We start from the raw sequence: 11,730 nt of genomic DNA, 5'->3' as shown, positions 1-11,730 counted from the left end.
ATGCCTCCATACCAATTGGAGGGCAAAGGGGCGTGGGGGCGGTATGTCCCCCCAGTCCATTCGTCCCCTGGGGGTAGAGGAGTCCGGAGCCAGGTGAGGCTTCCTTTTGGCGGCCGGAGGGAGGGGTGACCTAGTGGGCTGAGGTGTGGGAGTGGTGAATATATTTCCTTCTCTTGGGATGTGAGTGGGCACCCAGGTTGTGAACCGAGATTGTTCCCGGGCGCCCACTCCCTTTCTCTCCAGAGACTCTGGAAGGAGCATTTCTGTGCTTTTGTGTCAGCGGTAGGAAGCTCGCAGTCATCACATGGCATGCTGGAGGTTACGCTTCGAGTCGCTTATCGAATCGAATTTGTGTGCATTCACGTGGACACGGCCTGTGGAGCCTTCTGTACAAATCTTCGTTGTCTCGGTGGGGTCTTAGTTCAGCATGTTCCCCCAGGCTGGGGAGGGCTTACAGGCTGAAAGCTTGGGGTTCGCTTGGGAGCAGAAACCAAGCCCAAGGTGGGTGATGGGAAGGCTGTATAAAGCGTGGTCTGAGACAGGAGGGAGTGAGGCTTAGGACCTGGAATGATTTCACAGCTCACAAGGTTTCGGGTTTCTCCAGGGTGGCGGTTGCCTCCTTCATCCCCTCCCCCATTCCTGAACACTTCTCTCCTTGTGTACTGCGGGGGAGGGAACGGAAAGGAGGGAAGAGTTACTTTTCCAAATTCCTGACTAGCTGTTAGCCTCCCCTGTGACTCATGTGGGGGAAGGGAGGATTGGGAGGGAGTGGAGTAGTGATTTTCCGGAATGCAGGAAAGTAAGCCAGAGTAAGGTCTGGCTGCCCTCTCGCTTTCGAAGACCCAGCATTTTTGCGACCTCCTAAATTTTTCTTCCCGGCCGGCCCCCTAATGGGCCTCTGCAAACTTGCGAGGCGTCGGCCGGCCGGAGAACTGCAGATTTGGGAGGCTGGGCCACTAGGGGAGGGGAGGGGGGGAGGGGAGGAGGCCTCTGCAAAGTTGCTGTGTCATTGCCCTCCCTGTTGCAGCCACCCGCGCCAGCCCGCATGTACTTGTGGGGCCGAAGCCTGATCCCTGCGTGGGGGAGGGCGGTAGTAATAGGGGAAGAGGCTTTCTTCCCGGTGTGCACTTCCCCCCGCAGGGTTTGCCCGACTCGGGTGGTCGAGAAGACGTGAGATTGGCGGCCATTTTAGACGCAGTAACCGAGGTTAGGGCTCAAGAGCTACTGCGGTAGACGGGAGGGTGATGTGGTTGGAGCGCAAGGACCTAGGCCCTCACGAGCTTTTCTGGGGTGGGGGCCTCTTAACGTTCGTTGATTTACATTCATTTCTTTTCTCAGATAATGCAGTCTGTTTTCTGTCTTGGTATCCAGAGAAGGGGAGATGGAGGGAGAGGGAGACCTCCCGCTCAAGCCCAGGTTGGGGATAAATGACTCTCCCATAAGGGGACGAGGGACGGGGGTGGGTGGCCCCAGAGATGGCTTGAGAGATCTTGGCCTCCTTGTATTCCGGCTCTTTACTCATAAGTAGTCTAACCTTTTTCAGGTAACCAAACTGGGGAAGACTTGGTGAGTGGGTTGGGGGAGGGGGCGAGACTGAGCTCCCAAAATGGCTCCTGCCCCTCCTCGGAGGCGGACGGCCCGGGGGGAGGGGAGGAGGGGAGAGAAGGAGGGGGAGGGCTAGTCTGCGCCGCTGCCGCCGCCTCCTCCGCTCGCCCTCCTCCCTGGCGCTGACCGATGGACCAGCCGCTCCGTGGGGAGGACTCCGGACCCTGGTGGGGGGATGGGGGAGCCCTGCCGCCCCCAAGGCGGTGGGACCCTAAGAGGGGGGTGTGGGCCTGCCCTCGGGGTGGGGGAGGGCCGGGAGCTGGGGGAAAGGTCTGAGCTCGCCAGGAGGGGGGAGGGTGTTCACCCAGATTCGCCCCTCACAGGACTTGTTTTTTCCGCTCTGAGCCAGGCACCGGAATGAAGTTTGGGGAGGAGGAGGTGGGTTGCATTTTCTAGAGTATGTGGGTATGTTTGGAGAGCTTTCTCCTGCTTAAGGGCTGCCGGGATTTTTTCGTGTAGGCAGATACTTTATAGGTAACTGAAGGTATGAACAAGGAGGGATTGGAGAAGTGTTTGGGTGCAAGTTTTGGGAACGTGTTTTAGATTTGGTTGTCTCATTGGTAAGCCTTGGGAGCTCGGATTCTTAGTATTTTGCCTTTGTCTTTCGATTATTTGAACTGCGGAAACAGGAGGAGGCTTTTAATACTGCAGCAGGCCTGTGTTTTTGATTGTGGAGTATGGGAACATCTGATTCCTCCTTCGCCACTTTCGGGAACCCTTAAGTTATTTGCCAGAGAAGCAGGCCGCGCGTTCTAAGATGGCGTCTTCTTCCTCGTTTCAGCGTTTTCACTGCAGCGGTGCCTCTGCCGAGAACAACAACCCGCCGGGCGTCCTGCGGCCACACCCTGGCGGGCCCAGGCTGGCTACGCCCACGCGGCCCCCTCCGGTCCGGTCACTGTGGCCAGTGGAGGAGCTACGAATGGCACGACCTGCTAGAGCTTGGCAGTTGCCGGTCGTACCGAGCTTGGACGCCTGGGAAGACTTTGTTGGAAGGGGAGGCGGGGAGAGGGTGCTGCACCCATGCCAACCTCTCTCTTTCCCTGGAGTCGCCGAACCACAGCGCAGCCAATTGGCTCAAAGATGTGGCGGGTTGCCTGTTCCCTATGGGTCTATGCGGCACTCTTCTGCCTAGTGACTGACACCTTGGAAATGAAGCTTATGACGTCATCGTTCCAGTCGACCAATAGAAAGCGCTCCCGCGGAGAGGTGTTCCTCCCCTTTCGACTCTGCTGCTTCACGCGCGTGAGCGAGCGTGCGCGCGCGGAGGGGGTGGGGGAAATCTCGAGCACGGTGGCGCGCATGAGCGACGAAGCTCCTCCTCCCTGCCTATATATAAAGGGCTGGCGCGGGGCTCGGCGGCGCCATTTCGCGCTGGAGTGGAGCAGCCTCTAGAACGAGCTGGAGGATTCTGCCTACTGATAGAGAGTCTTCGAGTCGTCTGGGGCCGCCATTGCAATCCACGTCCATCCGTTTGGAAATGGCCTTCGTCTCGGCCTATGACCGGTCCCGGCGGACAGTGCAGACCCCATAGAAGCCCCCGACGCTCCCCTTTTTCGGGCCCCGCCCAATCCTCGGAGTCTGTCCACCCCCTCTACTCCGCCCTCAAGAGGATTTCAAAGATGGAGGCGGCGGCTCCCTAAACCACTTTTCGTGTTCATCCGCCTCCATCCGAGATCGAAACGGGATCTCGTCCGCCGCGGGCAGTCCCAGCAGGAAGAGGGGATCCTTGCAGACCAACAGCGGGCAATATTGACGACGGTGTCTGGGATTGGGGGCCGTCCTAGTGTTTGAGGAGCCTGTCCCCCCCTCGTTCGCCCGCCTCTGTTGAGGCCGCCGCCATTTTCTCGCCGTCCGCCTCCCGCGGAGCGCGCCAAGCTGCTGGGAGCTCTCCGAAAAGCGGCGAAGAAGATTGCTTTCGTGCCGGCCCGCGGGGGGGTTGTCGCCTGGAGGGCCAAAGGGCAGCGGCCCTCCACCCCCCCGCACTTCCCAGGTTATGCTGTACCGGGCGGTAAGGGGAACCGAGGCCATCCGGACTTTCCGCGGCTGAGGGCAGTGGCGGTTCCCCGTGGTCAAGATGCTGCAAAACGTGACTCCCCACAGCAAGTACGTCCCCGCGATCCGCGTGTGGGAAGGGGATGTTGGGCTGCGGCACGGGGATGTAGGACACAGGGTTCGGAGGGAGGACGGAACCGACTCGGGCGCGTTGCTGTTTCGCGGCGCGACTGTTAGCTCTCAGGGGCTCGCGGAGGGGGTTGGGTGACGGTTTTGGAACGGTGATAGACGGCCAGATACTGCGTATGGAGGGAGTATAGGTTGTCAATTTATTCGGTTTCCCGCCGTGGTCCAATCGTGATGTAGTCCGGCAGAGCTAGGTTGGCAGCGGAATGTAATGGGAAAAGATATTGAGTGGGTTGCAGGTCCTGCGGGTGGTTGGTCTGGCGGCCTACAACGGTTTGTCATAGGCCTTTTGGGGTGTTTCATGGCCACATCTAATCTTATAGGGTTGCCATGGTGATAGAGCCACAGCCTGGCTTTGGAGATTCCCAGAGTAGGGTAGAGGGATTACTTTTGGCTATGGGTTCTTGTGTCCATGCTAGGTCATTGATTTTTGTCTTTCAAGTGATTGAATCAGTTTTGTGCCGGGGGTTTGCGTGCGTTTTGTTTGGAGGAGATGTTTTTGATAGCTTTAAGAGTTTCGTTCTGGGCAGGAGGGTGGAGCTAAGGATTTTTTCGTCCAGCTCTGCGGATGTAAACAATGAGATCTCGAGTGTAGTGTCTCTGTCTTAAGTCCTAGGAAGCACCGCGTACTGAGGTAAATTTGAACTACTCTTGGCCACTGATTTCCAGAGTCTGGTGCTAGAGTGGGAGCCGTTAATCTTATTTTTTCTTTTTTGGCGGGGTCGGGCGTGTTCTATCATTCTTGAGCTGGAACTTAATGACCTTGACTGGTGATTGAGCCTGCTCTGTATTTGAGTCCTTTGGAGGTAGGAGACGAATTTCAGTAATTTCTGGGATATGGCAGCTGGGTTATTCCAAACTGCGAAGTCTGACAAATCCCACCCCCCTTATCTGAAATACTAAGTTGGTAACAAGGTTTTCCGTTAGGTTGATTCATTTCTGCTTTAAGCCGAGTTTGTGGGGAGGAAGGTGCTCTCTTGTGCCCCGATGGATTCTTAGGTGTTTCATCAGCATTTTATGAAATTTACTCCCTGTTTTGTTCCCTTCCTCTTTTCACCCGTTTCCCTCAGGCTCCACCACCATGGCAACCACCTAGCCCCTAGTGAGGAGGAAGCTTGGGTTTTGAGCTGCTCTGCCCCACCCGTTTTGCTAAAGTCCTATCCCCTAAAGCTTGTGCTCAAATGCTATATGTTGTGCTGTATCAGAAACCATTGGGGAGGGGTTTTTTCCTTGTTTGAGTGATTTATCAGAGTCTAGAAGGTGGGATGAGGTTAGGTGTATTGAAGAGAAACAAGAAGTGGGGGGAGGTGGGGCAAGAACAAAAGCTCCACCGACTCTGGTTATTGGTTTTGTTTAAGAATTGTTTCTATAAGTTTGATTATATCTTGCTAAGTTTCAAGTTTAGGTTTATAGCGTATATAGTGTTAGTGGCACTACTGATTTTTTATCATGAAATTACCACATGTAATTATGTTTCCCATTTCACAGGCTCCCTGGGGAGGGGAATGCAGGGTTACTGGGGCTGGGCCCAGAGGCAGCAGCGCCAGGGAAAAGGATTCGAAAGCCCTCCCTGTTGTATGAGGGATTTGAGAGCCCCACAATGGCTTCAGTGCCAGCTTTACAACTGACTCCTGCCAACCCACCACCCCCGGAGGTATCCAATCCCAAAAAGCCAGGACGGGTTACCAACCAGCTGCAATACCTGCATAAGGTGGTGATGAAGGCTCTGTGGAAACATCAGTTTGCATGGCCTTTCAGGCAGCCTGTGGATGCAGTCAAACTGGGTCTGCCGGTGAGTAGGCATGGGATATTGGAGTGGGGAGGTATTGGGAATGAAAAAGAATGTGTGTGAGTGGAGGTGGGCTGCTTAGTATAGGTGCTGCGGCCCCTAGGGAGTTCCGTTCCTCTCTCTCCTCTGTAGGGCAGATAGCCACCAAATTTCTGGATTCTTGGTCCTTTGTGATTGATCCAACCGCTTGCTATTTTGGCATCTCTCATTGTGCCCTCCATGTGTCCTTCCTTAACTTTTGTGCCCTGGCTCCATTTTACAGATTCCCACCCCAGGTTGGGAGAGGACCACGGTGGCCAAAATTCTTAGCTTCTTCCTCTCCCTCATGCAGTCCATGGATAGCCAGCCCCAGAGGTAATGTCACAGGATGGGAAACCTTCCAGAGTTGGGAGGGAGGTGGGTGGTTAGAGAAGGGCACCTAGGGGATTCCCAATGGGTGCTAAGAATCCCATTTCGTCTTTTTCTGTCCTTAGTTTTAACTGGGGCCGCAGTCCAGGGGACTACGTACTTTGATGCATAGGAGGTGCGTATGTGTGTGATTGCTGGGGCCAGTGGTTTGCCTGTTTTTCAATGGCTCTGACCTAGCGTTTTCTTTTTTTCTTTCTTTTTTTTTTTTTAGGATTATCACAAAATTATTAAGCAGCCTATGGATATGGGTACTATAAAGAGGAGACTTGAAAACAACTATTATTGGGCTGCCTCGGAGTGTATGCAGGATTTTAACACCATGTTCACCAATTGTTACATTTACAACAAGGTGAGTTTTTCTGTGTTCATTAGTAGGTCTAGAGTGATTCTGTTATCGCTAGATATTTTGTTGATATGTTTGTCTTATACGGTAGAAGGTGTTCTCAGAGTAGGTAGGATCTAGAAAATCTGAGTTCCAGAGGATACTACTGAACACAAGTGAAGTGGTTTCAGAGATTTAGCAGTAAAGGTTATTTAAGTAGAACATTTTTGTACTTGGGGATGGTGGCCCTGTTTCTCAAAGAGAAACCTCCAGAGAGCGAAATAGAACAGAATCTATTCTCTGACATTCTCATTCCCTTACTTTTGAAGTTTTTACTGCATTTTGAGGGACAGAATTGGGGAAGAACATAGAAATAAGTGGTTCAGTATAGGTAATTTTCAGTACTTGATGACAGTTGTCTGAGTGGGCAGGTAGTTTCGATACCTGTGGCTAGGAATTCTCAGAAAAATGGTTTTGTATTTTGTTGGCGTTTGAACCTTTGTGTTCCCTGTAGCCCACTGATGATATTGTCCTAATGGCACAAACGTTGGAAAAGATCTTCCTACAGAAAGTAGCATCGATGCCACAAGAGGAACAGGAGCTTGTGGTGACTATCCCTAAAAACAGCCACAAGAAGGGGGCCAAATTGGCAGGTAGGAAGAGTGGCAAGTAGTTTTGCCTAAAGGAGACCAAAAGATGGAGAAGGTAATAAAACTAATCTTTTTTTTTTTTTTAATTCCTTTTTTAGCACTCCAGGGCAGTATTACAAGTGCCCATCAGGTGCCTGCTGTTTCTTCTGTGTCTCACACAGCCCTATATACTCCACCACCTGAGATACCTACCACTGTTCTCAACATTCCCCACCCATCGGTCATCTCTTCTCCCCTTCTCAAGTCCTTACACTCAGCTGGACCCCCGCTCCTTGCGGTCTCTGCAGCTCCCCCAGCCCAGCCCCTTGCCAAGGTACAGATCTGTGGATTTCTTTTGGGTGTTGGGAAGGGAAAGGTCTCAGATGAGATGGACCCTGAGGTAAAAGATTCCCATCTTGTTTTTTTTCTCCCCCCTGCAGAAAAAAGGCGTAAAACGGAAAGCAGATACTACCACACCTACACCTACAGCCATCTTGGCTCCTGGTTCCCCAGCTAGCCCCCCTGGGAGTCTTGAGCCTAAGGCAGCACGTCTTCCCCCTATGCGTAGAGAAAGTGGCCGCCCTATCAAGCCCCCACGCAAAGACTTACCTGACTCTCAGCAACAACACCAGAGTTCTAAGAAAGGAAAGCTTTCAGAACAGTTAAAACATTGCAATGGCATTTTGAAAGAGTTGCTCTCTAAGAAACATGCTGCCTATGCCTGGCCTTTCTATAAACCAGTGGATGCTTCTGCTCTTGGCCTGCATGACTACCATGACATCATTAAGCACCCCATGGACCTCAGCACTGTCAAGGTACCCACTGCATGGGGCAGATGGGATGCTCAGGCAGTGATTGGAACTTTGGGCTCAATAAAACAATCAGTCACTTATGGGCACACAGCAGTCTTGATTCTTGGTATTTTATTTTTTTTACAAGATGGTAATGGAGAAGGTTTAATAAGTACTTGATAATTGTATTTCTTGGAGTTGCAAACCGTATGGTGAGTTCTGTCATTAGATCAGTGCTCTGCACGTACTTTTAAGTCGTGCTTATTTGAGAATGTCGGGTTAGGGGAGTATGGGGTTAAGGATAGTCAGAGGCTACCCACCCCTATCACTTAGAAATGGTTTTTTTTTCTAGACATAGATATTTCTTCAACCTACCCAAATTCTCTGACTTCAAACTTGAACCCCAATGCATAGATCTTTAAGGTCGTCCCTACTGTGCGCTCAAGAGAGGGCTACTCTTGTGGTGTCTGGGGTTGGCAGGGAAAGGTGAGTCTCCCTGCCTGTGCAGCTTCTGATGCTGCCTCCTTCTGCAGCGGAAGATGGAGAATCGTGATTACCGGGATGCACAGGAGTTTGCTGCTGATGTGCGGCTTATGTTCTCCAACTGCTATAAGTACAATCCCCCAGACCACGATGTTGTGGCCATGGCACGAAAGCTACAGGTGAGTGTCACAGTTGGAATTTGAAGAACAAACAAATGGGTCTGGGCAGAGAGGTTTTATCATTTGCTACCCAACCTCATTGTGAGGATCTCCCAGTGTGCGTACTTGTAAACTGGAGCTATACTGACTACATCACTAATTGGTTTGGTATAACTGGGGCACAATTCAGTGACAGAGTGGAATCTGCTTGGAATTTTCTCTTTCTGCCCCTCCCTCATGTATGCCTTCTCTCTCAAAATAAATACTCTTAAAATATCCGGGCACAGTTTACTAGCATGGTTTTGAGTGTGCTTTTTTCTTCTAGGATGTATTTGAGTTCCGTTATGCCAAGATGCCAGATGAACCACTGGAACCAGGGCCTTTACCAGTCTCTACTGCCTTGCCACCTGGGTTGGCCAAATCTTCTTCAGAGTCCTCCAGCGAAGAAAGTAGCAGTGAGAGCTCTTCTGAGGAAGAAGAGGAAGAGGATGAGGAGGATGAAGAGGAAGAAGAAGAGAGTGAAAGCTCAGACTCTGAGGAAGAAAGGGCTCATAGATTGGCTGAACTACAGGAACAGGTATTTGGTCATAATTCAGTTTACTTTGAAGACATTTGTGCCCTGTTTTGCCCCTTTTTTTTCCCTCTTAACTCCTTTCGATTTTATTTTTCTCATGGTACACCTGATACTTTTTTCTTCAGCTTCGGGCCGTACATGAACAACTAGCCGCCCTGTCCCAAGGCCCAATATCCAAGCCAAAGCGGAAGAGAGAAAAAAAAGAGAAAAAGAAGAAACGAAAGGCAGAGAAACATCGTGGCCGATCTGGGGTTGATGAGGAGGACAAGGGACCCCGGGCACCGCGCCCATCTCAGCCCAAGAAATCCAAGAAAGCAAGTGGCAGCGGGGGTAGCAGTGCTGCTATGCTAGGCCCCCCTGGCTTTGGACCTTCTGGAGGAAGTGGCACCAAGTAAGTTCTTAGAGGGTAAGAAGCAGAGATGGGCTTGGCTGTTTTTGTAATCTCCAAGGGAGGGTGCTTTCTCCCATTTCCTGCCAAGTTTTCTCTAATCCAGAGGGCAGCGTATCTTTTCTGTAAACGGTCAGGTATAAGAGATTTTGTCTGGTGTAGTGTGAAAGCAGCCATAGACCATATGGAAGCATAGGTGTGCTTGCTCCAATAAAAGTTTATTAAATAAAACAATTGGCAGGCCTGATTTGTTCCCTAGTTTGTCTGTTCTTTTTTCTACGACAATAAATCTGTGCAATTCCTATTTTCCACAGTGTGGTGGCTTAGTAGTGTTAGGTAGCAAAAAGATGGACTTGTCTCAATATACCAATGTCTAGTTCTCAAAGCCCACACTAAATGTAGAACGCTTGGCCTGTATCATTCTGAAAGAGAATTTGGATTACTGGATTGAACAGTAGGAATGTGTTGGGAGTTAGTGATGCTTCCCTAATGGACACATTTTTTTTCTCTGTAGGCTGCCCAAAAAGGCCACAAAGACAGCTCCACCTGCCCTGCCTACAGGCTATGATTCAGAGGAAGAGGAAGAAAGCAGACCCATGAGTTACGATGAAAAGCGGCAGCTGAGTTTGGACATCAACAAATTACCTGGGGAGAAACTGGGTAGAGTCGTGCACATAATCCAGGCCAGAGAGCCCTCTTTACGTGATTCAAACCCAGAAGAGATTGAGATTGATTTTGAAACCCTCAAGCCATCCACGCTTAGAGAGCTTGAACGCTATGTCCTTTCCTGCCTACGAAAGAAACCTCGGAAGCCCTATAGTGAGTATGAAATAAGCTTTACCACATTAATCCGGTAATCCTCATACAGTTCTGAGGACAGTTTCGAGAAGGGGTCGTGAACTGGGTATGCTTGATGCACTCTTGATTGTCTACTTATACTGAGGTGAGATATGTTTGTCACTTCCTACTATTCAAGAAAGGAACTTGAGAACACTAGGGTGTACTGAAACTAGATACCTAATGGCAGTCTTAGGCCTGGAATGTTTCTTTTTCTAGCCATTAAGAAACCTGTGGGAAAGACCAAGGAGGAGCTGGCTTTGGAGAAGAAACGGGAACTGGAAAAGCGGTTGCAGGATGTTAGTGGGCAGCTCAATTCCACCAAAAAGCCCCCTAAAAAAGGTGAGTATCCTGAAAGCTAGTGCAGATTTGCTACATCTCCCTCTAGTCTTCTTGACAAATAAGAAATCAAACTTCTACTCTTTAACCTTCAACCTGCAGCAAGTGAGAAAACGGAGTCCTCGTCGTCCGCACAGCAAGTAGCAGTGTCACGCCTCAGCGCTTCCAGTTCCAGCTCAGATTCCAGTTCCTCCTCTTCATCATCCTCTTCTTCAGACACCAGTGATTCAGACTCAGGCTAAGGGGCCAGGCCAGATGGGGCAGGAGGCTCCGCAGGACCGGACCCCTAGACCACCCTGCCCCACCCTTTCCCCCCCTGCTGTGACACTTCCTCATCTCATCCTCCTCCCCCCCACTGTAGGAGAGCTGGCTCTGCATGGGGGAGGGGTGCAGGGACATTTACTGAAGGAGGGACATAAATGGACAAAATAAGATTGAGTTCCCAGCCCCATTGAGAGTGACCTCTTGGGCATAGGGCCCCATTCAGAATGACTGGGGCAGGGCAGGGGTACAGGGTGGGAGTGGGCAAAGGCCCTGAAATGGGGGTCACCTGAGGCCATAGCTGCCCTGTTCACTTGTAAAGGCCCTGTTTTGAGGTTGTTTGTTCTAATTTATTTTAAGCTAGGTAAGGCTGAGGGGTGTGGGGGCCATGGTTCCCTCAGCCTCCATGGGGAGGGGAAAAAGGGGGAGCTCTTTTTTTACGTTGACTTTTTTTTTTCTACTCTGTTTTCCCTTTTCCTTCTGCTCCATTTGGGGCCCCTGGGGGTTTCAGTCATCTCCCCACTTGGTCCCCTGGATTGTCTTTCTTTGTCTGTTGATTCTAACTTGTAAATAAAGAAAATATTATTCAAATTTTGAGTTACCTTAATAACGTTTGCTTTTGTAGTGTTTCAAAAGGAACATGATATAATTGAGAAGTTTGAGGAAAATTATTCCTGAAGTGAGAGTTTTTAAACCAGGCTGTTGCTGGGGTGACATTCATCTGCCTTTTGTAAAGTAATCCTTAAAAATATTCAGGTTCCTAGTTTGCTCTGGTTTAAACAGAAAAAAAGCTAAAACCCTCTGGCTCATGTGTATCTTAGGTTTAGAACTCAAGATAGGTTTTGGGGTTTTCCTCTACAGTGTTGTATGTGTGGATTGTCTCCTGAACACACAAACCAAATGTGAACAGAATGGATGGTAGCCAACAACAGGGTTTTTTTGTTTTGTTTTTTTGTGGTTTTTTTTGG

General features: G+C 50.5%; 1 protein-coding gene across 4 annotated transcripts; it reads left to right on the top strand.

The window, feature by feature from the left end:
- Positions 1-2,904: 2,904 nt before the first annotated feature.
- Positions 2,905-11,369, top strand: BRD2 (bromodomain containing 2). 4 transcript variants are annotated; one of them, XM_039241769.1, is made up of 13 exons: positions 5,483-5,575; positions 5,835-5,926; positions 6,046-6,095; positions 6,192-6,329; positions 6,817-6,955; positions 7,051-7,265; positions 7,372-7,746; positions 8,256-8,384; positions 8,689-8,940; positions 9,063-9,328; positions 9,840-10,144; positions 10,382-10,504; positions 10,604-11,369. In XM_039241769.1, the coding sequence occupies exons 4-13, from the start codon at positions 6,219-6,221 to the stop codon at positions 10,741-10,743; spliced, it is 2,055 nt and encodes a 684-aa protein (XP_039097700.1). In that variant the 5' UTR covers positions 5,483-5,575; positions 5,835-5,926; positions 6,046-6,095; positions 6,192-6,218; the 3' UTR covers positions 10,744-11,369. The 4 variants fall into 4 exon arrangements, with proteins under 4 accessions (XP_039097697.1, XP_039097698.1, XP_039097700.1 ...); XM_039241766.1 differs by lacking the exons at positions 5,835-5,926; positions 6,046-6,095 and adding an exon at positions 2,905-3,708 and having other exon boundaries at positions 5,272-5,575; XM_039241767.1 differs by lacking the exons at positions 5,835-5,926; positions 6,046-6,095 and adding an exon at positions 3,899-3,977 and having other exon boundaries at positions 5,272-5,575.
- Positions 11,370-11,730: the final 361 nt, after the last annotated feature.

Source organism: Hyaena hyaena, unplaced genomic scaffold, assembly GCF_003009895.1.
Source record: "Hyaena hyaena isolate Hyena2069 unplaced genomic scaffold, ASM300989v1 scaffold_202, whole genome shotgun sequence".
In the NCBI taxonomy this organism is placed as follows: domain Eukaryota; kingdom Metazoa; phylum Chordata; class Mammalia; order Carnivora; family Hyaenidae; genus Hyaena; species Hyaena hyaena.
The sequence above is the reverse complement of the archived record's forward strand: the minus strand, read 5'-3'. Positions and strand labels throughout refer to the sequence as shown.

What these genes read in the sequence shown, in the direction of transcription:
- BRD2 (XM_039241766.1), top strand. Translation starts at nt 3,680, where the DNA reads ATGCTGCAAAACGTGACTCCCCACAGCAA. An exon ending in CAGTCAAACTGGGTCTGCCG is followed by an intron (nt 5,576 to 6,191) that starts GTGAGTAGGCAT and finishes TTTTTTTTTTAG; the next exon opens with GATTATCACAAAATTATTAA. An exon ending in CAGCCCAGCCCCTTGCCAAG is followed by an intron (nt 7,266 to 7,371) that starts GTACAGATCTGT and finishes TCCCCCCTGCAG; the next exon opens with AAAAAAGGCGTAAAACGGAA.